The 27,302-nt window shown below is 35.9% G+C and overlaps 1 protein-coding gene across 15 annotated transcripts in view; it reads right to left on the minus strand.

The window, feature by feature from the left end:
• Positions 1-27,302, minus strand: part of PDE1A (phosphodiesterase 1A) — a 398,717-nt gene that overhangs the window by 123,870 nt on the left and 247,545 nt on the right. For all 15 annotated transcript variants that reach the window (XR_002516184.2, XR_001893430.3, XR_002516185.2 and 12 more), the window contains one exon: positions 5,267-5,380. Coding sequence is in view for 9 of the 15 variants with exons in the window: in XM_021923769.2 (XP_021779461.2) it covers positions 5,267-5,380 (114 nt within the window). In the remaining 6 variants the exon portion in view is untranslated. The remainder of the gene's footprint in view (positions 1-5,266; positions 5,381-27,302) is intronic.

Raw genomic sequence — 27,302 nt, forward strand, 5'->3', positions numbered from 1 at the left:
CAATGCAGTATCTATCCGCAAATTAAGGACCCTTAGATTTAGCAAGGCACAAAAGTCAACTGAGGATGTTTTTACAGAGACAATTACTCTATATTAAGGGAAAGGCACTGTTTTCCATCATTAACACACAGATAATGACTCTGTATTAAGGGAAAGGCATTCTTTTCCATCATTTAATGCTCTCATTCCTTGGTGACCAGAGCCCACCTGTTTTCATTTTCTCAGGATTAAAAACTGCTCTCAGGGAAGCGTTTAATACCTTCATTAGAATATGTTAATCATATACCTTCATGTGTTATGTATCTGAGAGTTATTTGCATTTTGCTCATACATAATAAATAAGAATTTTATTTAAAATAGAAATATCTTGTTATTATTTAAATTTTGCTGTGTTAGGCATTGTTATACATTTAATTCTCATATCAACTTTATGAAGTGAACATTGTCCTTATTCCCATTTTGTAGATGATAAAGCCAGGGATGTAAAGTAACTTCCTTAAAGAAAAGTATTAAGTAGAGAATCCAGACTTTGAACAACCTAGTCCTTCTGAATCCAGAGTCTATGCTCTAATCGTGGTAATTATGAGACAGATTGGTTTACGTTAACCAAAGAAAGTTATAAATTGTGTTTTTAGGAGGTATTAGTAAGCACAATTCCCATCTTGAAAGTATACCTCTCAGGCAGCTGCCTGCCCTGCTATTCATGAGGCCAAAGATGCTGCTTAGCTTGGCAGTATCCCAATCCAAATAAGGACAATTGAACATATTTTTTTAGGTCACATGTTTCTGGATTAAAACTTTGTAAGTTTGAAAAACAGTAGCCTCTAGAGACACATATAAACACAAGACTCATAAAGGATTGGCATTTGCATTTGGAAATGTCTTTTAAAAAACCCAACAGTCAAATTCATTAGGGTATTGTGCTATAATCTCCACTGAGAGTCAGAATTCAAAAATTGTTTTTATTTTACTCACCAAAATTATCTTTAAAGGGAGATTTTTGCTTTGATTGCTTTCTTAACTGAAATTCTGCAGTCATTAAGGCTCCAATTAATAATTTGTGTTTTATACTGCTTTATTTTGTGAGATAAAGCAAATATACTGCTGACTTTTTATACTGCTGTTTTATACTGCTGACTTTTTTCTTTCAGTCCAGCCCAACTTTCAAACAATACCTTTCTGGAATACTCATGGAATCATTTTTTTCTAGAAAGAGAATTTTCCATCAGAAAACATTTCAGAAGTCAAAAGGTTTTTAAAGTTTAAAAGCAACGAAATGCTTCTTGGACCTGACTCCTTTTCCATGATCTCTGTTTTACTGATAGTTTTAAGGGAAATGGTACTTTAATAATTGTATGGACATCTCAACAGAAACATCCTCAGTTTACTGCTGTGTGTCTTACTAAGTATATAGAAAATCAATCACATAAATTATTATTGTTCTAAACATTCTTAAGCTGATATTTTGATCATAAAATCGCAGCTCTTAGGAGATTTATAAGAGGTAATCTTAGGTATGACCTGTGGTATGAAGGTAAATGTTTAACAACAGACTCTCCAGAAAAAAAATAAATTCTGATTTGTAGCATGTTATTTTTCATGGCTGTGAATACTCCCACTGTAACCATTTTCAAGCTAGCCACGTGAAATTACTGAAGGCAGAATTGGAAAGAGATGGCACACAATCAGTATACTACTGGGGCTGATGATCCTGACAACCTGTGCACTTTTATCAAAATTCAGTGTCTCTGAAGTCACCTTTTCGTCAAATGTTAGAAAAGGGATGAGGATGAGATTTGCACTTCATGGCCTAAGTCTTAGAGTCAGACTGCCAAGGCCCTAATCCAACTCTTCAACTCCCTGTCTTCCCTTTGGTAAGCTATGCCACTTTTCTGTGATTTAAGTCTTCTCATATACAATCTGGTAATAATAGAGTTTCTACCTCATAGGACTTTTATGATGTTTAAATAAAATGGTACATATAAAATGCTTAGAAGATTTTTTGGCACATACTAGGCCCTTAATACATGTTAGCTACAGGATTTACAATTCCAGCTATCACAATGTTTTATATGTTGTCATCTAAATCTTTCAGAGGTCATTAAAAACCCTTCTGTTTTACAGGAACACTCTGAGAAGAGCCAGGTATAGAGGAAGGAGTACTAAATAAGAAGTCATGGTTTAGGTTTTAGTCTCAGTTTTGCCAACACTCCCATCATGACCTGTATCAAACCATTTTCCTTCTAAGAGCTTTAATTCTCTCATTAGTAAAATGCAGAAAGTAATAATCGTCCTGCCAATCACATAGGACTGTGGTGACACTAATGTGAGATAATGAAACAAAGAGCCCTTTGAAGATGATACAAATGTGGGGTATTATTAATCCAATTTAAAACTCATGATGCCATGGAAGAATTACAGTAAAATAATAAAAATTTGGAGTAAATATTAGGAATAATGTGGTGTTAAGAGATGGAATGTTTTGTTATAAGAAGGAAAAAAATAAATGAATTTCTACCACAAAGCAGGGCAGCATTGTGCTCAACCTCTTTTCCCCTCAAAAGAGCAATTTTAAAATGAAAAAGAGCTATACTTTAGGTATAACATACATTTAAATAAGTTAGGGATCATAGGGAACTAAGTTAGCAAATATTCACGGAGTCATACTTTTCAGGGAACGGAAATGCACCAGAAAAAATGAATAAATAAATAAAGCATATAATAATCTATCAAATGACAGACAGGACACTTAGGCAAACCAGGTGGTTAGCATTATGCCATTAGAAGATGAATAATGGAAATCTTCAAATCGTTCTTTGGTTCTTAAGTTTTATAGATAAATAGAAAAGAAAATATCTGTTCAAGGACAGATTGAAGAAATCTTAAACCTGTTAAATTCAGTCATCTCGTGAACAATAAGAGCCACATGAAAATGAGGGAGCAAGGGAAAAATATCAGGTATTTTTAAAATTTGCACCTTGGATTCTGTTTACTTAGAATCATGTACATTCATACACATTCAGTGAACATTCACCAAGAAAATAATCTTTCTTTCTTTCTTTCTTTCTTTCTTTCTTTCTTTCTTTCTTTCTTTCTTTCCTTCCTTCCTTCCTTCCTTCCTTCCTTCCCTTCTTTCTTTTCTTTCTTTCTTTCTTTCTTTCTTTCTTTCTTTCTTTCTTTCTTTCTTTCTTTCTTTCTTTCTTTCTTTCTTTCTTCTTTCCTTCTTTTATTCAATTATTTATTGACATGATCTCACTCTGTCACCCAGACTGGAGTGCAGTGGCACAATCTCAGCTCACTGCAACCTCAGCCTCCCTGGCTCAAGAGATCCTCCCACCTCAGCCTCCCAAATAGCTGGGACTACAGACACACTCCACCGTGCCTGGCTAATTTTTGTGTTTTCTTGTAGAGATGAGGTTTTGCTATGTTGTACAGGCTGGTTGTGAACTCCTGGGCTCAAAAGTGATCCTCCCACTTCAGCCTCCCAAAATGCTAGGATTATAGGTGTGAGCCACTGTGCCCGGCCTGTTTTCTTTTCCTCAAATAATTTCTCCAAGCTATGCTTTAGCAGAGGAGTTTCATTCTGTGGGCAAAGAAAGAATCACTTGTGCAACAAAGCTCTCAATATGGCCTCTTCTGCCAGCTATTAGTAAAAATTCTCATTGTTAAATATTTTTAAAATCAGCATACAATAAAAGGATACTTTTAAGTTTCCTTTTTCAGTGAGAAAAAGCAGAATGAAAGACTGTTTATGTAGTATACTACCTTCCATGAAACGATGAGGGGAAAATACAAAATAAAAATATGTAATCAATCACTGGAAAGATATATAAGAAGTTTATGAGAAACAGAGTAGACTGTGACCAGGGTAGAGGCAAGAATTTCATCATGTGAATTTTTTACTTATTAAACAATGTGTGTGTGTGTGTGTGTGTGTGTGTGTGTGTGTGTGTGTGTGTATCTGCATGCCTGTGAAGTCCAGTACGCATAGGTAAATAAAAACTAAATGTTATTTAGTTGCCTATCTGGTTTAACATTGCTCATGTTCCTCAAGCTTAGGTCTGGCACAGGCACGGACACCTGCAGAGTGGAAGGGGCCTGTTGGGTGTCCTCACCTCCATATTCCCACTCACTGCTGCTTCTGGTTGCTTAGCAATGCAGTGCAAGAGGCAGGAAATTATAGAACTAAGGGTCTGGCCAGACTGGTGGTTTTGCTGCCATCTATGTGACAAATGCCCAAATGCTGCCTATTTTTTTCTCCTGGGGACCATTTGTGGGTCCTTCAGAGACAACTTGCTAACACCAAGAGAGTACTTTGAATATATATTTTCTACTATTTTATCTGAATTTTTATAATTCCTACCCTGGCTCTTATACCATCACTTACTCTTTGTAGCCTCTTTTTCACTATTTGACTTAAGTACTCTTTGGTACTTTAAGAGACTTCTATTCTACCTGCTTTATGGCTGTGAAAAAAAATTAGCACCTTTTCCATGTCAAACGCTGGAAATGCATGCCTCTCTCCCCACAGGTTCCCTCTGACCTCTGAATTCACAGGTAGCCCTGATTAGCCTGTCACTTTTATCCCTTTTGAAAGGAGAATTATGAACCAGATATCTTTGAACACCAAGAGACACTGGTCACATCTCCTGGACTTGCCAAATATCCTCCAGCGGGGTGAATGGCCTCTGAGGGTCACAGCACTAAGCTGGCAACCCTTTTCAAATAAGTCCCCCTTTCCTAATCTCCTTACCACTGCTAATTATAAGGCTAGGTTTGGATAATCAAAAACACCCATTTAGGATGCCCCTTAGCAATCCCTGCATAAAGGGCCTGACAGACACATCTCATGACAATGTGTGGGTATGTAACACCCATTTTCCTAAAGGGACTCTGAAATTTGAGATAATAGGGAAAATCCTGACATCAGTGAAAACCAATATAAGCCTACACATAACTCTGACATTTAAAAGTCTGAGCCCAAGGAGAGTGAGGGTGGGGGAAGAGGAGATTTTTTTTTTTCACTTTAGTGTTTGACTATTTTATGACATTCAAACATTTGGATTAAAATGTGTATTCATTTTAGAGAATCACAGTCCAGTTAATTAGCTACATGAAGAAGAACCTTTCAAATTTTAATAAGATTTGATTTTGGTTTCACATGAAGATATGCTAAATTCCTGTTTGAGATAAAGGAGGGTCAGGAAAGAGGAACAAAAAGGGGAGTGAGTCAAAGAGGATAAAAGAGAGGAAGGCTAAAACTTACCTTGTTTCATCGATATAAACTGCTTCCAGCACAGATGCCGCATATTCAATATTCTTCTTTAAGTCAACGATGTTAACGTCACCTCTTTCCAGCTGCTTCACTAAGCATCTTAGTCTATTTCAAAAAAGTAGCCAAAGAGAGAAACAGCAAGAAATTTATGGTAACTATATGGCAAATAGTACAGTATTAAGTACACTAAGTTAAGATTTTTAACAAAGTTGTTTCTAGGTCAACAAATAGCAATATTTTCAGAGATTTTTTTGATATAATTAAGACCAGTCTTTATTACTTAAGGAATTATTAAGTATTATACTCAGCTCTCAATAATATTAGGAGTATAGGTAATACTCCTCAGCTCTCAATAATACTAGAAGTATAGCTCTCAATAATATTAGGAGTATAGGCTACTTTAAGTACAATATTTCAGAGATAGTCCTCCTGAAAATTCAAGACAATATAGACATTTTCAGAAAAGTATATTCCTATAATTTATTATATGACTTTCTGTTTTTTCAGTGTTGGCACTAGGAGAATATTCAAAGGATGCTCTTCTTAATTCACAATTGCAAAAATATGGAACCAACCTAAGTGTCCATTTACCAATGAGTGGATAAAGAAAATGTGGTATATATATATATATATACCATGGAATACTACTTAGCCATAAAAAGGAATAAAATAGTGTCTTTTGCAGCAACTTGGATGGAGCTGGAGGCCGTTATGCTGGAGGCCATTATTCTAAGTGAGGTAACTCAGGAATGGAAAGCCAAATATTGTATGTTCTCACTTGTAAGTGGGAGCTAAACTGTGAGAATGCAAAGGCATCAGAATAATATAATGGACTTTGGGGACTCACAGAGGAAGAGTGGGAGGGGATGTGGGATAAAATACTATATATTGGGTACAATGTACACTGCTCAGGTGATGGGTGCACAAAAATCCCAGAAATCACCACTAAAGAACTTATCCGTGTAACCAGAAACCACCTGTACCCCCCAACAAAGCTACTAAATAAAAAATTTAAAAATAAAATTAAAAGACTTCAAAAAATAAACAAAAAAATAAAGAATGCTCTTCTGACTGCTAGATTGGCTATTATTCACTGTATGAAGCAATAAAGACAAAGACGAAAGGCAAAAGTTCTGTAAAAAGTTAATTTGAGACAAGAAAAAATACATGTATGTATCCTTAGTGTATTTACTGCACTCGTTTTCCACTTGAGGAAAATTTGAAAATATTTTCTCGTGATTGAGTCCATAGGATGATGTGTCCCGATGCTCTGAGGAATTTTAAAGTATAGGACTCAGCTAGATTCCTGGGTTACAGAAACCATGAGATAATTCATGTTATTGTGTTAAGCCCCAAACCTTGGGATAACTGCTATACAGCAATAGGTAGCTGACAAAGTAAGGTGATACAAATTACCTTAACAAGTTTGTAATAGCTTTGGCAACTTCTATGCATTAAATCGTAAGCTGTGTGTTTCTGAAGATACTGCTCTTTACCAAGTACAAAAGGAAGATATTCCTTACTCTCTCCATACTATAGATAAGCAACATGAAGACTACTTGTCTATTTTCCTAAGTCATCAGACAGAATTTAATTCCATTCTATTCAGAGGTATTGCAAAAGAGAGAGTAGAGTGTGGCTACTTTTAGGCACTCCCTTAGAGACAATTTAGCAGATTTCCTAGCAATTTATTTTGGATAACTTTCAATGCCAAGGGTGAAGATACAAAGGCAAGTTAAGAATTTCAGCAAATGTATCTGACAATTCTCCACCCAAAAGAAATAGTTCATTCCCCTATGGGAAAAAAAGACACACCTAGATGAAAACTTCTTATTCAGGAAGCTGTAAACAATTACTTTTTTGTGCCATTTACTTTTGCATGATAAAATATCAGCAGGCAATAACATTGAAAAATAAATTGTATGTATCAATAAATATGTCCTATTAATACAGAATAAGCAAAACAAAGCACAACAAGAATACAAGCAAAACAGTTTCCTTAGGAAGGAAAAATGAAGCCTGGCTTTGAGGCTTGTCTGAAACACCGAATGTGATGATAATGGATCAAGATGCAGAGGGTTTTGGGATTTTTGTAATGCTTATGACCCAGGAACATTATTCTTAGTCACACTGTCCTTTATTTACGAAAGGAAAAGAAAGAGGTTTCGTTTTTGTTTTTCCATAGTCCTGCAATGGCTTAGAAATATACTATCATAGGTCTTTCTTGTGAAAAGTACTTGAGTTCAGCTTGGTTGTACAATGTGGTTTAAAAACAATAAGAACTTCAAAGGGTTGCCTTTCCTTTTCCCTGAAAAACTATATTCTATTTTTATTTGTTAGCGATTCTCCCACTAAAACCACTACATTTTCTAAACTCTCTTGAAGAGTATGGTCACATTACTAAATTCTTGTCAGAGATGTGCATGGAGGTTGTTGGTGAGACTCTCAGAACAGTTCTTTGGAGAGAGCTAACTGCACTGGAAGGAGTTCTCTTGCATCCCTTGCCTGTGCCTTATGGCCTGGAATGCAGCGGAACTTTCTAAAGGCCAGCAGTCATCTGGGATCATAAATGACCTGGCAAAAGAAAGCCACACACTAAGAATGGTAGAAAAGAAAAATGGAAGTGGCCTGGATATCATGCTATTCAGATCCACCTGAATGAAATCGCCCGTCTCTGGACTTGTTTTTGATGCAAGAACAACAAAAATTGCATTTAAACCACAATTATTTTGTGGTTTCTTTTATATGCGGATGAACCCAAAACACACTGATAAATGAATAGAGAATGAAGCAAAACAAGGTAGTCAAGAATGGATAAATCTTTATTATCAAACAAGACGATGAGTACCCTGGGAGACCATCAACAAGTGCATTTCCTAACTCACAACAGCCTGTGGTTGTTCCTAGGGGAGTCATCCTGTCTGTAACTATAACTGATAAGACTTGTGATAATCAAGAGGCTCTAATGCTTGCACAATGAACATGCCCTTTCACACAGAGATCTCAATGTGGTTTAAAAACAAAATATTATGAATTATGTCTTGATAATACACAATTAGGTATATAAACCTATAACTGGATATAAAACTTCCACTGGGGAAAAACACTTCAGTAAGGTTTTACCACCCAACTAGAAAACATAATTACATATAGCTATAACTCAGTAAACTCATATATCTCCTCATAGACACAAACACACACACACATACACACACGCACACACGCCTATATTCACTATGCCAACCCCAAAGGACTAGATAGAAATATATATTGGGGGGTTACTAGGACTTGTTTTTTCTTTGCTTGTTGCACTAAATTTTCATTAATGAGTGCACATTTCTATTTACATAAAAAGGAAAAGCTTTTATTGTAAAAATATTATTTACAACTAGAACACCAGCTTAATGGAATTATTTATATCATTACTATCCTAATTGTAATCATTTATATCATTACTATGCTAATTGCAAATATGCTTTTGTAATCAAATTATATATACGATAATCCTCAACAATATTATTTCAGCTATTATTTTACTTTCTTCCTAGTTAATACAAGGTCAAACATCTTAATGAATAATTTTCAAATGACCGTACGTTCAGTATTGGTGGGTTCCAAAGTGTTAAGGCTTTATTGTATATATCTGTACAATTTTTTTTTATTTTTAAGAAGACAATCACATCCTATTTGCCTAATTCTTAAGCCAGCCAATAGGCAAATTCTCAGAGTTGAAAATAAACAAGTTCCCTTAATTTAGCATAAAATAAACAAGTTCCTTTAATTTAGCAAAAACTCTTTTTAATAATGATTTTTCTTCTTTCAACAATCAGTGTGGGCAAGCTGAGTAGAAAACAATGTTCTTAATTTCTGGCATAGATCATTGGTCTGGTTCCCAAAGCTTAGGGTGAAGGCATGTTCTTGATGTTCTGATCTGAGCAGTTTCTGACCCAGAAAATTGTGGATGAGGACTCTACCGGCTACTGTGTTTGGTAGTAAAACAAGTAAACTGCTGTTGTATCAACCAGTATAGACAACATTGCTAAAAAGGTATTAAAAACCCAGTGCAGTTAGATACATAATTTGGGTATCTATTACTGCACCTGGAGCTGTGTAAAAGAATATATATTTATATATAGATATTAGTACATATATAAGTATATATGTATATGTAAGTGTGTATATATAAGGATACACATAAAACCACACTGATATATATGTATATGCATATATAATGTGTGGATACCTGTGTGTGTACCACAATACCTTCTTCAAGGTATTTGCAATCTCTGAGGGTTGTATGACATGCAAACAATGTGGTCAAATGTCAAACGGCAGGTATTTCCCATTGCTTCTTTTATGCACACCCTAATTCCTAAGCAAACTGGTGTAGTCACTGTTCCTCAAAAACCCTTACATCATCTTAGATTCAAGTGTTTCTCTCTTGCTGAAATCTCTTTCTCCATGTTCCTACCATCTGTTACTGTCTAAATCATGTTTGGTTACCAGGCATATCTGAGATGCTACCTATCTCGTAAGTCCTTTGAAGATGCCTGTTCATTGTGATTGCTCCCTACATAGAAACTAAACCACATTTTATTTATTTCTCATTGACAACATTTGCATTTCTCTGACTTTCATTATAATTTCAATTTTTTATGTGGTATTTCCCCAATTGATCTTTCATCAAATAAAAAATTTTCAGGCATGCAAACAAGCAGGAAAATTCACCCATGATGAGGATAAAAATAAATGAGTTAAAATTAACTCAATATAACAGAGATGATAAAATTAGTAGACAAAAATGTTGACTGTTATTATAAAAACAAGCTAAGAAGTCACAAGCTAAAAGATATAATCAGTAATTTAAGAAAGAAAAAGGCTATGGGCTAAATAGATGCTATTGATATATACCTTCATTTTTCATAAATTTTATTAAAATATTTCAAATTCTAAGTTATATTATCAAAGACATGAAAAAAATCCAAAGCATCATTAAGTTCCTAATGATCTTTTCCCAAAGAGAATAACACAAATCTTTGATAATTCATAAGACTTTAAAAATCAGCCTGAAAAAATGTGCTGAGAACACTTTGATATTCTTAGTTTTTAAAGGGACTTCCTTACCTTCTAATGATCAGGACACTTAAAAGAAGATGGAAACAAAAATAGCAATACCATCTTTGAAAGCAATTTATTGGTTCTGTGATTAAATCAAGCAATTGCAGAAGACAAATAACTTCTACTTTTGAACAAAGAGTACTGAGTTGTAGAAAATTATTGACTATTTTTAGTCAAATATAGAACCACTACATTCCAAATGAAAAGTTACTCAATGTTAAATTATGCAGTTTTTATAACCAAGTACTCTGAATACCTTCTAAGCTATTGTTACATAACTGAATCTTGCAAAATGACCACCTACATAACTAACAATGTTCTCATATGGAGAAATCCTGCATGTCTATGCATGCCTTTTTAAATTTTAGGATACAAAATACACAGGATATCCCTCATGTGACACAGCATGAATAACAAATAATAATTAAATAAATAAAATTTATTAAAATAATTTATAATTATTACATTACTATAAATGTTCCCATTTGTAATCTGATTGAAATACAAAAGTGAAAAGGATATGGTCATAGGAAATCCACACTAAGAATCAGAAGAGGTAAAGTTAAAAGAAATTATATACCTATAATATATATTAATATTAACATTAAAATCTGGCCATAAGCAGAAGTGCATGAAATCGCATAAATAGAAACTATCAGAACAAGAAGCTACTGTGTCATTTTCAGTAAGTCCTGCTTGACTCTAAAACAATAAAAAATTGATAATAAAATCTGTTAAATCATGAAGTCATTTATTCTGCAGGTCGATGCTCAGGAAATTAAACCCTAAACTTAGTCTAAAATGCAGGGTTTATGGACATAAAGACTTTTCCAGTATTTTTTTCATATAGGCAAATAGAAATGTAAAGCTCCATGATACCTTTATTTTATAGGGTAAATAATTCCCCAAACAATTTCTATAATTAAGCAAAATGAAAACAAATGAGATCAATGGCATAAAGTACAGCATGAGGACTACAGTTAATAATATTGCACTGTATACTAGAAATTTGCTAAGAGAGTAGACCTGTAGGTACTTTTACCTCCAAAAAAAAAAGCTACTTAGGTGAAATGATGGATATGTTAATTTGCTTGAGTGTACAAATCATTTCACTGTATAGGTATATAAAACATCATACCTTAAATATATACAAGAAAAAACAGTATGGCAAACGGTATTACTCTTAAAAATGTGTCTACAGTCTACATGTAAAGGAGCAAAATAATCCCATTGAGGCAGAGAATATGTGACTGAAAAAACTCTTTTAAGTACAAAGGAATTTATAACTATTCTCTCTCTTACCCCAAAGTCACAAATTAGGTAAACTATTTCTTTACTTCAAGAGGTATTAACCTTTTCTACAAAAACGGACGTTATGTAATTTCCAGTTTGTTGAAGAGTTCCTCATCAACAAGTACAGTACAGAGATGTAAATATTCAAAGAGTTAGAAGATCTTAGTTTTCTAGATCAATTTGTTTCTCCTTGAAGATGAGAAAACAGTAATATCATATTGAATCTAAACAAGGAACCAATCAAGTGTTTCTGGTCAGTGTTACCCATCTGAAATAACTTACTCATATTATATTATTTAACTGTGGTATAATTTTTATATTTTTCGAAAAGAAATAGACAAAAGAGTATTTATGGTTTGCATTAAATCCTGGTAGATTAAAAAATTTCTTTACTGGTGCTCACCACTGAAACATTAATGACTTAATAAATTGAAATAGAGATTGAAAAGAACCATTAAGAAACAAGCAAAAACTTTGAGAAAAGAGATTGATCCACGATGCAAAAACATGCAACTTTTTAAATGGAACAAATGGTGATGAAAGGGCTTTTGGAAATTAACAGTAGGAATTTACATGAATGCAGAAAAGGCCTTTGACAAAATTCAACAGCCCTGCATGCTAAAAACTCTCAATAAATTCGGTATTGATGAAATGTATCTCAAAATAATAAGAGCTATTTATGACAAACTCACAGCCAATATCATACTGAATGGGCAAAAACTGGAAGCATTCCCTTTGAAAACTGGCACAAGACAGGGATGCCCTCTCTCAACACTCCTATTCAACATAGCATTGGAAGTACTGGCTAGGGCAATCAGGCAAGAAAAAGAAATAAAGGGCATTCAGTTAGGAAAAGAAGAAGTCAAATTGTCCCTGTTTGCAGATGACATGATAGTATATTTAGAAAACCCTATTGTCTCAGCCCAAAATCTCCTTAAGCTGATAAGCAACTTCAGCAAAGTCTCAGGATATAAAATCAATGTGCAAAAATCACAAGCATTCTTATACACCAGTAACAGACAAACAGAGAGCCAAATCATGAGTGAACTCCCATTCACAATAGCTTCAAAGAGAATAAAAAATATCTAGGAATCCAACTTACAAGGGATGTAAAGGACCTCTTCAAGGAGAACTACAAACCACTGCTCAGTGAAATAAAGGAGGACACAAACAAATGGAAGAACATACCATGCTCATGGATAGGAAGAATCAATATTGTGAAAATGGCCATACTGCCCAAGGTAATTTATAGATTCAATGCCATCCCCATTAAGCTACCAATGACTTTCTTCACAGAATTGGAAAAAAGTGCTTTAAAGTTCATATGGAACCAAAAAAGACCCCGCATTGCCAAGACAATCCTAAGCCATAAGAACAAAGCTGGAGGCATCACGCTACCTGACTTCAAACTATACTACAAGGCTACAGTAACCAAAACAACATGGTACTTGTACCAAAACAGAGATATAGACCAATGGAACAGAACAGAGTCCTCAGAAATAATACCACACATCTACAGCCATCTGATCGTTGACAAACCTGAGAGAAACAAGAAATGGGGAAAGGATTCCCTATTTAATAAATGGTGCTGGGAAAATTGGCTAGCCATACGTAGAAAGCTGAAACTGGATCCTTTACTTACTCCTTATATGAAAATTAATTCAAGATGGATTAGAGATTTAAATGTTAGACCTAAAACCATAAAAACCCTAGAAGAAAACCTACATAATACCATTCAGGACATAGGCATAGGCAAGGACTTCATGTCTAAAACACCAAAAGCAATGGCAACAAAAGCCAAAATTGACAAATGGGATCTAATTAAACTAAAGAGCTTCTGCACAGCCAAAGCAACTACCATCGGAGTGAACAGGCAACCTACAGAATGGGAGAAAATTTTTGCAATCTACTCAACTGACAAAGGGCTAATATCCACAACCTATAAAGAACTCAATCAAATTTACAAGAAAAAAACAAACAACCCCATCAAAAAGTGGGCAAAGGATATGAACAGGCACTTCTCAAAAGAAGACATTCATACAGCCAACAGACACATGAAAAAATGCTCATCATCACTCGCCATCAGAGAAATGCAAATCAAAACCACAATGAGATACCATCTCACACCAGTTAGAATGGCAATCATTAAAAAATCAGGAAACAACAGGTGCTGGAGAGGATGTGGAGAAATAGGAATGCTTTTACACTGTTGGTGGGACTGTAAATTAGTTCAACCATTGTGGAAAACAGTGTGGCGATTCCTCAAGGATCTAGAATTAGAAATACCATTTGACCCAGCCATCCCATTACTGGGGATATACCCAAAGGATTATAAGTCATACTGCTATAAAGACACATGCACACGTATGTTTATTGTGGCACCATTCACAATAACAAAGACTTGGAATCAACCCAAATGTCCATCAGTGACAGACTGGATTAAGAAAATGTGGCACATATACACCATGGAGTACTATGCAGCTATAAAAAAGGATGAGTTCGTGTCCTTTGTAGGGACATGGATGCAGATGGAAACCATCATTCTCAGCAAACTATCTCAAGAACAGAAAACCAGTTATCACATGTTCTCACTCATAGGTGGGAATTGAACAATGAGATCACTTGGACACAGGAAGGGGAACATCACACACCAGGTCCTATTGTGGGGAGCGGGGAGGGATAGCATTAGGAGATATACTTAATGTAAATGATGAGTTAATGGTTGCAGCACACTAACATGGCACATGTATACATATGTAACAAACCTGCACGTTGTGCACATGTACCCTAGAACTTAAAGTATAATAATGAAAAAAAAAAGAGAGAATTTACTTGAAAATGTCAGCAGAAGGGGTAGAGAGAAAGTCTAATTTCTATCTCAGGAAGTGGACAAAAAGACAGCAAGATGGATACTAGAATAATAAAGAAAAAAATTAGAGAGCCTGTTTGGGAGATCTAATATCCAGCTAATTGGGGTTCTACACATAAAGAATACAGAAGAGAATTAGAAAAAATTATTGAAGAGTCACTTTCCCAGAACTTAGAATCTCCATGCTGAAAGGACCTACCAAGGCTAGCTTCATGGGCATGAACCTGTGCAGTCACTCAGGGCCTTGCACTTGGGAGGGCCCCACACTTTCCTTAGTGCTCTGCTGCCGCTATCTTGAAATTCTTGATAATTTTGAGCAAGAAAGTGCATATTTTCATTTTTCATTTTCCACTGGGTCCTGAATGTTATGCAGATGATCCTGGGTCTGACCTAGAATTCTATACTCAGCCAAACTGTCAATCTAGTTTGAGGAAAGAATAAAGGCATTTTCAAATATTCAACAACTTCAAAAATTTGAATTTTCATACACTCTTTTTCAAGAAGCCACTGAGGAGATGCATTTGACCAGTACACGAACACAACAGAAAATCTAAGACAGATAAGTTGGGAAGGGAAGTCTTACAATAAGAGGTATGCGTCCATCCTAGAAACTAACTAGTCCAAATTGAAGTATGAGTACAGAGGAAAGGACGTGTGATAGAAACCTGTAAGGGAAAAAATTGAACTAATAACCAATGGAACTGATAGAATGTTTGGAAATTCATTTTGACAGATCAAACATTTATAAAATTGTAAAATATATGTATGAAAAGATACAATAATTATGAATCTAGGAGTAAGAAAGAAGTTGTATGAGATAGGAAACAGTCACAGTTCACTATCTGATTGACAGATGAATAACATATACAAAGTCATATTACTATAAACACTAGTAAGTTTAAAACAAAATAAGAAACAATATCTCTTTTGAGAAGATTAGAGTAAGTAAGTTGATGAAGTTAATGTACAAGAGTTATTTCCTCTATTATCATTGTGGATGTCCATAAAGTCTGAAATTGATAAATCAAAAAGAGTACAGCATTTTATTTGGAAATATAAATCTTCCTCCAAAAGAAGGAAGGACTAAAAGAGCTAAAACATTGTGATTATTTACTTCTGGGGAATTGACTGATCTCTTTTGATAATAATAAAAATAATTTTAATGATGTAGTGCCCTATTTAAGTAAAATGTCCAAGTCACAAGGAAAGTGACTTAATTTAGAAATCAGGTCCTTGGTAGTTTTGGAATCACTGACCATGACAAATTTAAAAGACTGAAAAACAAGATGTCACCATGCATCTTGAATTTAAAAGATTTTGAAAGGGTATGAAGCATTCAAAGTTGATACTGATGTTGAGATAGAGTTTTAGGCTCTTTTAGGCATATGGTAAAGCCAAGAGTAAAAAAAAATAGATTTAACATTATATATATGTATCTTTTTGTCACATATATCATGCTTATGTACTTAACTAACTGAAAACAGGCACATATTTCAGGTTTGAGGTAGATATACAGAAGAAAATACATATTAAGTGAAAAGAGAAAGAGAAATATGATGAAACAATGATGGCTGACTTTATCTTTTCTTTTCTCTTTTTGCAAAATCAGAGGAAAGAAAAAAGTGTGTTAAGTACTTTTACAAAAATCAAATTAAATTGTGGCTTAGAAAGAATGAAAGTGAGTAGATAAAAGGTTGGCTGGGTGAAGAACTCTGAGATTTGGGTGCCCCTGAAGTACTAAGGGGGTGAAAACCAGTAAAACCTATTACTATATTGGCTGAGCAAAGCAATCTCAGCACCAGTTCCACCAAAAATAACAAAGGAATAGTTAAAAGTGGTATATTAGACCAATTAGGCTGCTATAACAAAATACCGTATACTGGGTGGCTTATAAACAAGAGAAATTTCTCTCTCACAGTCCTGGAGGCCAGAAATCCATGACCTAGGTGTTGGCAGATTCAATGTCTGGTGAAGGCTTTCTTCCCAGTTCATAGATGGCTGTCTTCTCACTGTAACCTCACATGGTAGAAGGAGCAAACCAGCTCTCTGGGGCCTCTTTTATGAAGACACTAATCCCATTCACGAGAGCTCTGTCCTCATGATCTAATCACCTCCCAAAGGCCCAACCTCCTACTATCACCTTGGAAGGGTTAGAATTTGAACCTATGAATTTTGGGATGACACAAATATATCAAATGGCTTGGGATATTTATTCTTAATTAATGCAGTACCATGTACCAACACACTTCAAAAGTGCACTAGCAGAGAAGAAAACTTTTAAAAATAGATTTTTACACAAACATGCATACGGAAAAAAAACACAGAAAGAAAAGTCAACATGATATTTTTCCAATTACAATAGATCATACAACATAAAAATATCTAAAAACAGAAATATTTCCATGGCAGATACTATCAGAGAGCAGAGAAGTCCTTCTGTTACTCTTGATACTCAGTGATAGAAAAATTGGTTCATTTATAAGAAAAGTCTCTTGAAAGACCAATTTTTTGGAGATGCAATTTGTGGCATAAAAAGCAATCAAATCAAGGTCAAAAGAATTGATTGAGAAGATAACTTTTATTGTGAAGGTTGTTATATGTATTATAAAAATATTTTAGACTCTAATTTGATTGATTCTCTCTCTCTCTTTCCCTCCCTGCCTTCTTTAGTGTATGTATTAATACCTAAGTTTCAAGACAAAACTAAAATTGAATGACAAAAAACTCATGTTTGATTTTACAGAATTTCCCTTGGCTTCTGTAGAAATGTAGCTTTTGTAGCCATAATCTCTCAGAATCACTGTAAATAATTCTTTCTTTATATCTTTGAAGCATTATATTGACATTGACAGAAGTAGTTTTGAGAACGCATTATCACTGTTATAAACTTCTGAGTTGCTTAGCAAGGCTTAACAATAAGAATAAAAAATAAAACACTACTAAATAAATTAGTTAAAGTCTAACTAGGAAAACAACTCTGAACATCTAAAACTTAGTTTAATTCTTGCAATTGATTACTTGGATGATGGGAGATGAGAAAACAACTAGGGAATAGTGAGAATCCCCCAAATAAGCAACTGCAGGAAGCTTTTGGAGGGTCAAAAGAGCGAGACAGTATCACCAGACCCCAGTGGCTATGGGAGTTCCTGCAGAAAAGAGAAACACCAGTGGGGACTGCCCACAGCAATCTCGAACCACAGAGGAGACACAACTAATATAAGAGAGGCTTCCTCAAGGCAGACAGAGAGGTAGAGGAATACCCTGGCTTTTACCTTCCTCCTCACCTATCCTGACTTTATATGCCATTGGCCAGATCCAAGCACAAGCCAGCTGACAGGAACCTGGAAAATTCAGCTATGATTTTACAGAGCACTTTAGGGCAGGGATAAGGCAGGGCAGGGATAAGGCAATAGATCACAGACTAGCAGGCCCAGAACCACAATACACAGTACCCAGAAGGTGTCAGAAAGTTTCTCTTGAGATTTGCAAATAAGGCAGAAAGGTAGGTGGCATGTTGTTTCAGTCACATAAAGGCAAAGCCAACCAAAAGGTATGTAGAATAAGGCATTTAGTTCATTTTACTATTTGATGTTGATTAAAGGGCCAAGGTTTAGCAAGACTGTTTTGTTAACTTGCAGATTTTTGTCTGGTGTGAATAAAAATAATTTTTATTTGGCAGTATAGACACCCTGTAAATTCATAATCTCATTAGACATCAACTAGATTTTCTTCTAACCCAATCATTTTATTGAAACATTGCCTATATATATCTAACTTTCTAAATGCTCTTTCAAGTTTCAATCGTAACTTCTTACTGATTCCCTCATTATTAATGATTTAAATAGAAACATTGGCATATGCTCAATTTATATTTGCATGAGAGTGATACTTTTGCCTTTGGAAAATTATGTATTAACAAGGCATTACAAATTTTGCTACAATTAATTTCAATGCCTTCAACATATAGGATAATAAATAATGCTACTAACTCTAGAAAGGAAGGAGTCGTCTAAGAGATATAAAATTAATGACCAGAAAAAACATTTTCTTCCTCTCTCCTTCCTTCCTTCCTTTCTCCCATCCTTCCTTCCTGTTTCCATTTTCTCTCTTTTCTCTGTTTATTTGTTTCTGGTTTTTTTCAAGACAACTAATAAAGACATGGCTCTCATGAGTTCCTAGAATGTAGACAAAAAAATCAACAAAAATTGGTCTTAGAAGCTGTGCTCCAAATAGCAACTGTTGCAGGAAGTCAGGGACCCCGAATGGAGGAACTGGCTGGAGCTGCAACAGAGGAACATAAATTGTGAAGATTTCATTTTAATATGGACATATATCAGTTTCCCAAATTAATACTTTTATAATTTCTTACACCTGTCTTTATTTCAATCTCTGAACATAAATTGTGAAGATTTCATGGACATTTATCAGTTCCCAAATAATACTCTTATAATTTCTTACACCTGTCTTACTTTAATCTCTTAATCCTGTTATCTTTATAAGCTGAGGATGTATGTCACCTCAGGACCACTATTGTACAAATTGATTGTAAAACATGTGTGTTTGAACAATATGAAATCAGTGCACCTTGAAAAAGAACAGAATAACAGTGATTTTAGGGAACAAGGGAAGACAACCATAAGGTCTAACTGCCTGTGGGGCTGGGCAGAATAGAGCTATATTTTTCTTCTTCCAGAAAGTCTATAAATAGACGTGCAAGCAGGGAAGATATCACTGAATTCTTTTCCTAGCAAGGAATATTAATCATTAAGACCCTGGAAAAGGAATGCATTCCTGGGGAGAGATCTATAAACAGCCGCTCTGGGAGTGTCTGTCTTATGCGGTTGAGATAAGGACTGAAATATGTCCTGGTCTCCGGCAGTATCCTCAGGCTTATTAGGGTGGGGAAAAAATCCCACCCTGGTAAATTTGAGATCAGATCAGTTCTCTTCTCTTGAACCCTGTTTTCTGTTATTTAAGATGTTTATCAAGACAATACAGGCACAGCGGAACATAGACCCTCATGAGTAATTCTAATTTTGCCCTTTGCCTTGTGATCTTTGCTTTTGTCCTGGCCGTTTCCTCAGAAGCATGGGGTCTTTGTTCTCCTTTTTTGGCCTTTGAAGCATGTGATTTTTGTGACCTACTCCCTGTTTGTACACCCCCTCCCCTTTTGAAATCCTTAACAAAACTTGCTGTTTTTTTTGGGTCAGGTGGGCATCACAGTCCTACCGATATGTGATGTCACCCCTGGAGGACCAGCTGTAAAATCCCTCTCTTTGTACTCTTTCTCTTTATTTCTCAGACCAGCCGACACTTAGGGAAAATAGAAAGAACCTACATTGAAATATTGGGGGCGGGTTCCCCCGATAAGTAACTCATTTGGGAATGCCATCATCTATTTGAATTTTTGGTTTTTAAAAATAAAGATCAAGAGCCAAGCATTTCCCAGGAGACCACCATAGTCTCACTGCACAGGCATGACAGAATTCTTCACCTAGTTGGGCTTCTCTTGTAAGTTCATATCTGCCCCTACATGAGGCAAACAAAGCAAGTAACTCAGCAAGACGAATTTCTGATCTTAAACATAAAATAATGTACTAAATAACAACAACAAAAAATGGTCCTAGGTTGTCTTCAAGGAATTCTTAGTGGTCTAGATCCTTGCTAGAGAGCTACTGGGTGCAAGAGAGACACCTGATTTTTAAGTGAAGTTTTTCTCATTCAACTGAGGTAAGTGCAGTTTCATCTATATTGAGACGCACTGAGGTTCAGCAGGTGTTTCAGATGGAATTAAACTGACCTGTGGAAAAAACAATGTGGTACGTAACACTGTCAGAAAGCTCCTCACCTAGAATGGCTCACAATGTCAATTGGTCTTATCCTACTCTACTGTGTCCCTACCATGACGAGGTTACACTGAATAACTGTCAAGTACCATCCTCCATTACAGTGTATTCAATGTCAATCAATTCACAGTACCAGACAGATAAATTTACCATATGCGGTCTGGCCAAGAGATTTTGATGACTTCTTCTTGGAAGATCAAAATTTCTTCATAAAACATATTTAATATAGTGATTAAACAGAACAATTTCTTAGTAAGTCTTGAATTCTCAACCCTTTCCTGTGTCCCTACAAAAATTCCAACTCACATCAAGACAAGGACTGGTCTGAAAATGGGCACATTTTCACACTTAAGGATCACATTTAAGGATATGATTTAACAAGCTTACACAATTGAGTTTAGTCTTATAATTTCAAAGTCTCTAGTGGATGAAACACACAAAAAAATGGATATAACACAAACAATCATCAATCTGCAGGAGAAGACGAGCTGGAGCATAAACTTTTGACATTATTTTTGCAAGTATTTAAACATAAACAATGAAAGACTTCAATTCTATGTTTTGGTAGACTAAGATACAGAGAAAGTTCAGCATTAAAATAGAGTCTTCAAAGAAATATCATCAGTAAAATTTACATTTCTATCATATGAGAGGTTTATAAGTCATTTTGATTGTTTAGCAGTTCATTCATAGTTTTGATCTACTGTATAGAGATAAATAGAGATTATTTATATATTATGGACTAGACTTCAAAATTATATAGATACTTATCAACACTAAAAATCTCACTGAAACAGTAATTCATGTTGGTCCAAATGTAAGAGGGGCCTCAGAAGTAAATACCTGTTTGACATTCCAGAAAGAGCCTTCACCCTAGTAAGTTCAACTCTGTTCTCTATAGTAACTCAGCAATGATTAATTTGGAGGGGAAGAATAATCTGGTAGAATTGACTGAAACAAGAATATGTGAAGTTCTTTTTAAAATTTTTAACTTTTTAAAGTAAGCCAAACATAGTTTATACAGATTTGTACAGAGTATTAGGAAGAGAAGCATTAATGTAAAAGCTTAAAGTTTAAATTCCAAGGTTTAAGTTCATTTCTTTACAACTCAGATACCTTAAGTTGGTAAATGACAGAGACATTTATAGTTCCTAATAGACTCTTATAAATTATGTTCTTTTAAACAATAACCAAAATCCTAAACCAAAACAATAACCAAGGTATAATGAAAATAGGACATAGAGACAGGATTCTTAAAAAGTAAATTATCATTTTTTTAGTTTAGTTTTTAATCTTATGTAAGCAATGAATGTTCACTGTCAAGAGTTGGAAGATGAGCAGATTTTCAACAACAGTCTGTAGTAGGAGAAAAAATGTCACTCTGTAATTCTTAGGCAAGCACAACCTAAATTATTGTAATGTACAGAAACTCCCAAAGCATGCCAGCACCATAGAAAATAGAGGAGTCCCATCAGTCTTCTTTAGGATTTGTTCCCTGGGGAGCCAATGACCATCAAAACAGAATGGCTTTGATTACTGGTAAGAGTAACCTTCCTTGTAGAATATATATTCATTGACCAGATTTTTTAAATACTACTTTCTTTTTCTTTCCACAGTCAATACACTTCAAAGAATATCAACCCTGAATACCTATCCCATAGGCTTTAGGGCTTCAATGGTATAGGGTCTACATATCTTAAGGAAAATATCTTTGTAAGTCTAAATTTTAAGGTTTTCTTTTGTCTTTCTCATCCTCTGAACTTCACTTTTAAAACAACTTTATTGGAGTAAATTATGGAAAAAAATAAACAGGCATATTTAATTTACAAATACATATAGTTTTAAAATGAAATTAAATATATTTAATTTCTCTTTCTCGCTACCTATCTCTGAAATCTTTTTATAAAAATTAGCAGTTTAGCAATATCTGGGTTCCAAGATGTCCAACTAGGAACATCTCCAGTCTACAGCTCCCAGCATAAGCGACGCAGAAGATGGGTGATTTCTGCATTTCCAACTGAGGTACCAGGTTCATCTCACTGGGGCATATTGGACGGTGGGTGCAGGACAGTGGGTGCAGCCCACCGAGTGAGAGCCAAAGCAGGGCGAGGCATCGCCTCACCCAGGAAGCATGAGGGGTCAGGGAATTCCCTTTCCTAGCCAAGGGAAGCCATGACACACAGCACCTGGAAAATCGGGTCACTCTCACCCTAATACCGCACTTTTCCAAGGGTCTTAGCAAACGGCACTCCAGGAGATTATATCCTGTGCCTGGCTCAGAGGGTCCCACACCCATGGAGCCGTCTTCATTGCTAGCAAAGCAGTCTGAGATCAAACTGCAAGGCAGCAGTGAGGCTGGGAGAGGGGTGCCCGCCATTGCTGAGGCTTGAGTAGGTAAACAAAGCTGCTGGGAAGCTCGAACCAGGTGGAGCCCACCGCAGCTCAAGGAGGCCTGCCTGCCTCTGAAGACTTCACCTCTGGGGGCAGGGCATAGCCAAACAAAAGGCAGCAGAAAGCTCTGCAGATTTAAATGTCCCTGTCTGACAGCTTTGAAGAGAGTAGTGGTTCTCCCAGCATGGAGTTTGAGATCTGAGAACCAACAGACTGCCTCCTCAAGTGGGTCCCTGACCCCCTAGTAGCCTAACTGTGAGGCACCCCCCAGTAGGGGCAGACTGACACCTCACGTGGCCCTCTGAGATGAAGCTTCCAGAGGAATGATCAGGCAGCAACATTTGCTGTTCAGCAATACTTGCTGGTCTGCAGCCTCTGCTGTTGATACCCAGGCAAACAGGGTCTGGCGTGGACCTCCAGCAAACTCCAATAGACCTGCAGCAGAGGGTCCTGACTGTTAGAAGGAAAACTAACAAACAGAAAGAACATCCACACCAAAACCCCATCTGTAGGTCACCATCATCAAAGACCAAAGGTAGATAAAACTACAAAGTTGGGGAAATAAACAGAGCAGAAAAGCTGAAAATTCTAAAAATCAGAGTGCCTCTCCCTCTCCAAAGGAATGCAGCTCCTTGCCAGCAATGGTACAAAGCTGGATGGAGATGATTTTGACAAGTTGAGAGAAGAAGGCTTCAGATGATCAAACTTCTCCAAGCTAAAGGAGGATCACAAAGAAGCTAAAATCCATGAAAAAAGATTAGACGAATGGCTAACTAGAATAACCAGTGTACAGAAGTCCTTAAATGACCGGATGGAGCTGAAAACCATGGCATGAGAACTACACGATGAATGCACAAGCTTCAGTAACCGATTTGATCAACTGGAAGAAAGGGTATCAGTGATTGAAGATCAAATTAATGAAATGAAGCAAGAAGAGAACTTTAAAGAAAAAAGAGTAAAAAGAAATGAACAAAGCCTCCACGAAATATGGGATTATGTGAAAAGACCAAATCTATGTCTGATTGGTGTACCTGAAAGAGACAGTGAGAATGGAACCAAGTTGGAAAACACTCTGCAGGATATTATCCAGGAGAACTTACCCAACCTAGCAAGGTAGGCCAACATTCAAATTCAGGAAATACAGAGAATGCCACAAAGATATTCCTCGAGAAGAGCAATTCCAAGACACATAATTGTCATATTCACCAAAGTTGAAATGAAGGAAAAAATGTTAAGGGCAGCCAGAGAGAAAGGTCAGGTTATCCACAAAGGGAAGTCCATCAGACTAACAGCGGATCTCTCAGCAGAAACTCTACAAGCCAGAAGAGAGTGGGAGCCAATATTCAACACTCTTAAAGAAAAGAATTTCCAACCCAGAATTTCATATCCAGCCAAACTAAGTTTCAAAAGTGAAGGAGAAATAAATTTTTTTACAGGCAAGCAAATGCTGAGAGATTTTGTCACCACCAGGCTTGCCCTACAAGAGCTCCTGAAGGAAGAACTAAACATGGAAAGGAACAACCAGTACCAGCCATTGCAAAAACATGCCAAAATGTAAAGACCATTAATGCTAGGAAGAAACTGCATCAACTAATGAGCAAAATAACCAGCTAACATCATAATGACAGGATCAAATTCACACATAACAATGTTAACCTTAAATGTAAATGGACTAAATGCTCCAATTAAAAGACACAGACTGGCAAATTGGATAAAGAGTCAAGACCCATCAGTATGCTGTATTCAGGAGACCCATCTTACGTTCAGAGACACACGTAGGCTCAAAATAAAGGGATGGAGGAAGATCTACCAACCAAATGGAAAACAAAAAAAGGCAGGGGTTGCAATCCTAGTCTCTGATAAAACAGACTTTAAACCAACAAAGATCAAAAGCGACAAAAAAGGCCTTACATAATGGTAAAGGGATCAATTCAACAAGAAGAGCTAACTATCCTAAACATATATGCACCCAATACAGAGGCAGCCACATTCATAAAGCAAGTCCTTAGAGACTTACAAAGAGACTTAGACTCCCACACAATAATAATGGGAGACTTTAACACCCCACTGTCAACATTAGGCAGATCAATGAGACCGAAAGTTAACACGGATATCCAGGAATTAAACTCAGCTCTGCACCAAGCAGACCTAATAGACATCTACAGAACTCTCCACCCCAAATCAACAGAATATACATTCTTCTCAGCACCACATCACACTTATTCCAAAATTGACCACATAGTTGGAAGTAAAGCACTCCTCATCAAATGTAAAAGAACAGAAATCATAACAAACTGTCTCTCAGACCACAGTGCAATCAAACTAGAACTCAGGATTAAGAAACTCACTCAAAATCACTCAACTACATGGAAACTGAACAACCTGCTCCTGAATGACTACTGGGTACTTAATGAAATGAAGTCAGAAATAAAGATGCTCTTTGAAACCAATGAGAACAAAGACACAACATACCAGAATCTCTGGGACACATTTAAAGCAGTGTGTAGAGGGAAATTTATAGCACTAAATGCCCACAAGAGAAGGCAGGAAAGATCTAAAATTGACACCCTAACATCACAATTAAAAGAACTAGAGAAGCAAGAGCAAACACATTCAAAAGCTAGCAAAAGGCAAGAAATAACTAAGATCAGAGCAGAACTGAAGGACACAGAGACACAAAAAACCCTTCAAAAAATCAATAAATCCAGGAGCTGATTTTTTGAAAAGATCAACAAAATTCATAGACTGCTAGTAAGACTAATAAAGAAGAAAAGAGAGAAGAATGAAATAGACACAATAAAAAATTATAAAGGGGATATCTCCACGAATCCCCCAGAAATACAAACTACAATCAGAGAATACTATAAACACCTCTACACAAATAAACTAGAAAATCTAGAAGAAATGGATAAATTTCTGGACACATACACCCTCCCAAGACTAAACCAGGAAGAAGTTGAATCCCTGAATAGACCAACAACAGGCTCTGAAATTGAGGCAATAATTAATAGCCTACTAACCAAAAAAAGTCCAGGACCAGACGGATCACAGCCGAATTCTTCCAGAGGTACAAGGAGGAGTTGGTACCATTCCTTCTGAAACTATTCCAATCAATAGAAAAAGAGAGAATCCTCCCTAACTCATTTTATGAAGCCAGCATCATCCTGATACCAAAGTCTGGCAGAGACACAACAAAAAAAGAGAATTTTAGACCAAAATCCCTGATGAACATCGATGCAAAAATCCTCAATAAAATACTGGCAAACCAGATCCAGCAGCACATCAAAAAGTTTATCCATCATGATAAAGTGGGCTTCATCCCCGAGATGCAAGGCTGGTTCAACATATGAAAATCAATACACGTAATCCAGCATATCAACAGAACCAAAGACAAAAACCACATGATTATCTCAATAGATGCAGAAAAGGCCTTTGACACAAATCAACAGCCCTTCATGCTAAAAATTCTCAATAAATTCGGTATTGATGGGACGTATCTCAAAATAATAAGAGCTATTTATGACAAACTCACAGCCAATATCATACTGAATGAGCAAAAACTGAAAGCATTCCCTTTGAAAACTGGCACAAGACAGGGATGCCCTCTCTCACCACTCCTATTCAACATAGTGTTGGAAGTTCTGGCTAGGGCAATCAGGCAGGAGAAAGAAATAAAGGGTGTTTAATTAGGAAAGGAGGAAGTCAAATTGTCCCTGTTTGCAGATGACATGATTGTATATTTGGAAAACCCCATCGTCTCAGCCCAAAATCTCCTTAAGCTGATAAGCAATTTCAGCAAAGTCTCAGGATACAAAATCAATGTGTGAAAAATCACAAGCATTCTTATACACCAATAACAGACAAACAGAGAGACAAATCATGAGTGAACTCCCATTCACAATTGCTTCAAAGAGAATAAAATACCTAGGAATCCAAGTTACAAGGGATGTGAAGGACCTCTTCAAGGAGAACTACAAACCGCTGCTCAATAAAATAAAAGAGGACACAAACAAATGGAAGAACATTCCATGCATGGATAGGAAGAATCAATATGAAAATGGGCATACTGCTCAAGGTAATTTATAGATTCAATGCTATCCCCATCAAGCTACCAATGACTTTCTTCACAGAATTGGAAAAAACCACTTTAAACCACTGGATCCCTTCCTTACACCTTATACAAAAATTAACTCAAGATGGATGAAGACTTAAATATTAGACCTAAAACCATAAAATCCCTAGAAGAAAACGTAGGCAATACCATTCAGGACATAGGCATGGGTACGGACTTCATGTCTAAAACACCAAAAGCAATGGCAACAAAAGTCAAAATTGAAAAATGGGATCTAATTAAACTAAAGAGCTTCTGCACAGCAAAATAAACTACCATCAGAGTGAACAGGCAACCTACAGAATGGGAGAAAATTTTTGTAATCTATTCATCTGACAGAGGGCTAATATCCAAAATCTACAAAGAACTCAAACAAATTTACAAAAAAAAAAAAAAAAA

The sequence above is a fragment of the Papio anubis genome, chromosome 10 (genome assembly GCF_008728515.1).
Source record: "Papio anubis isolate 15944 chromosome 10, Panubis1.0, whole genome shotgun sequence".
In the NCBI taxonomy this organism is placed as follows: Eukaryota; Metazoa; Chordata; class Mammalia; order Primates; family Cercopithecidae; genus Papio; species Papio anubis.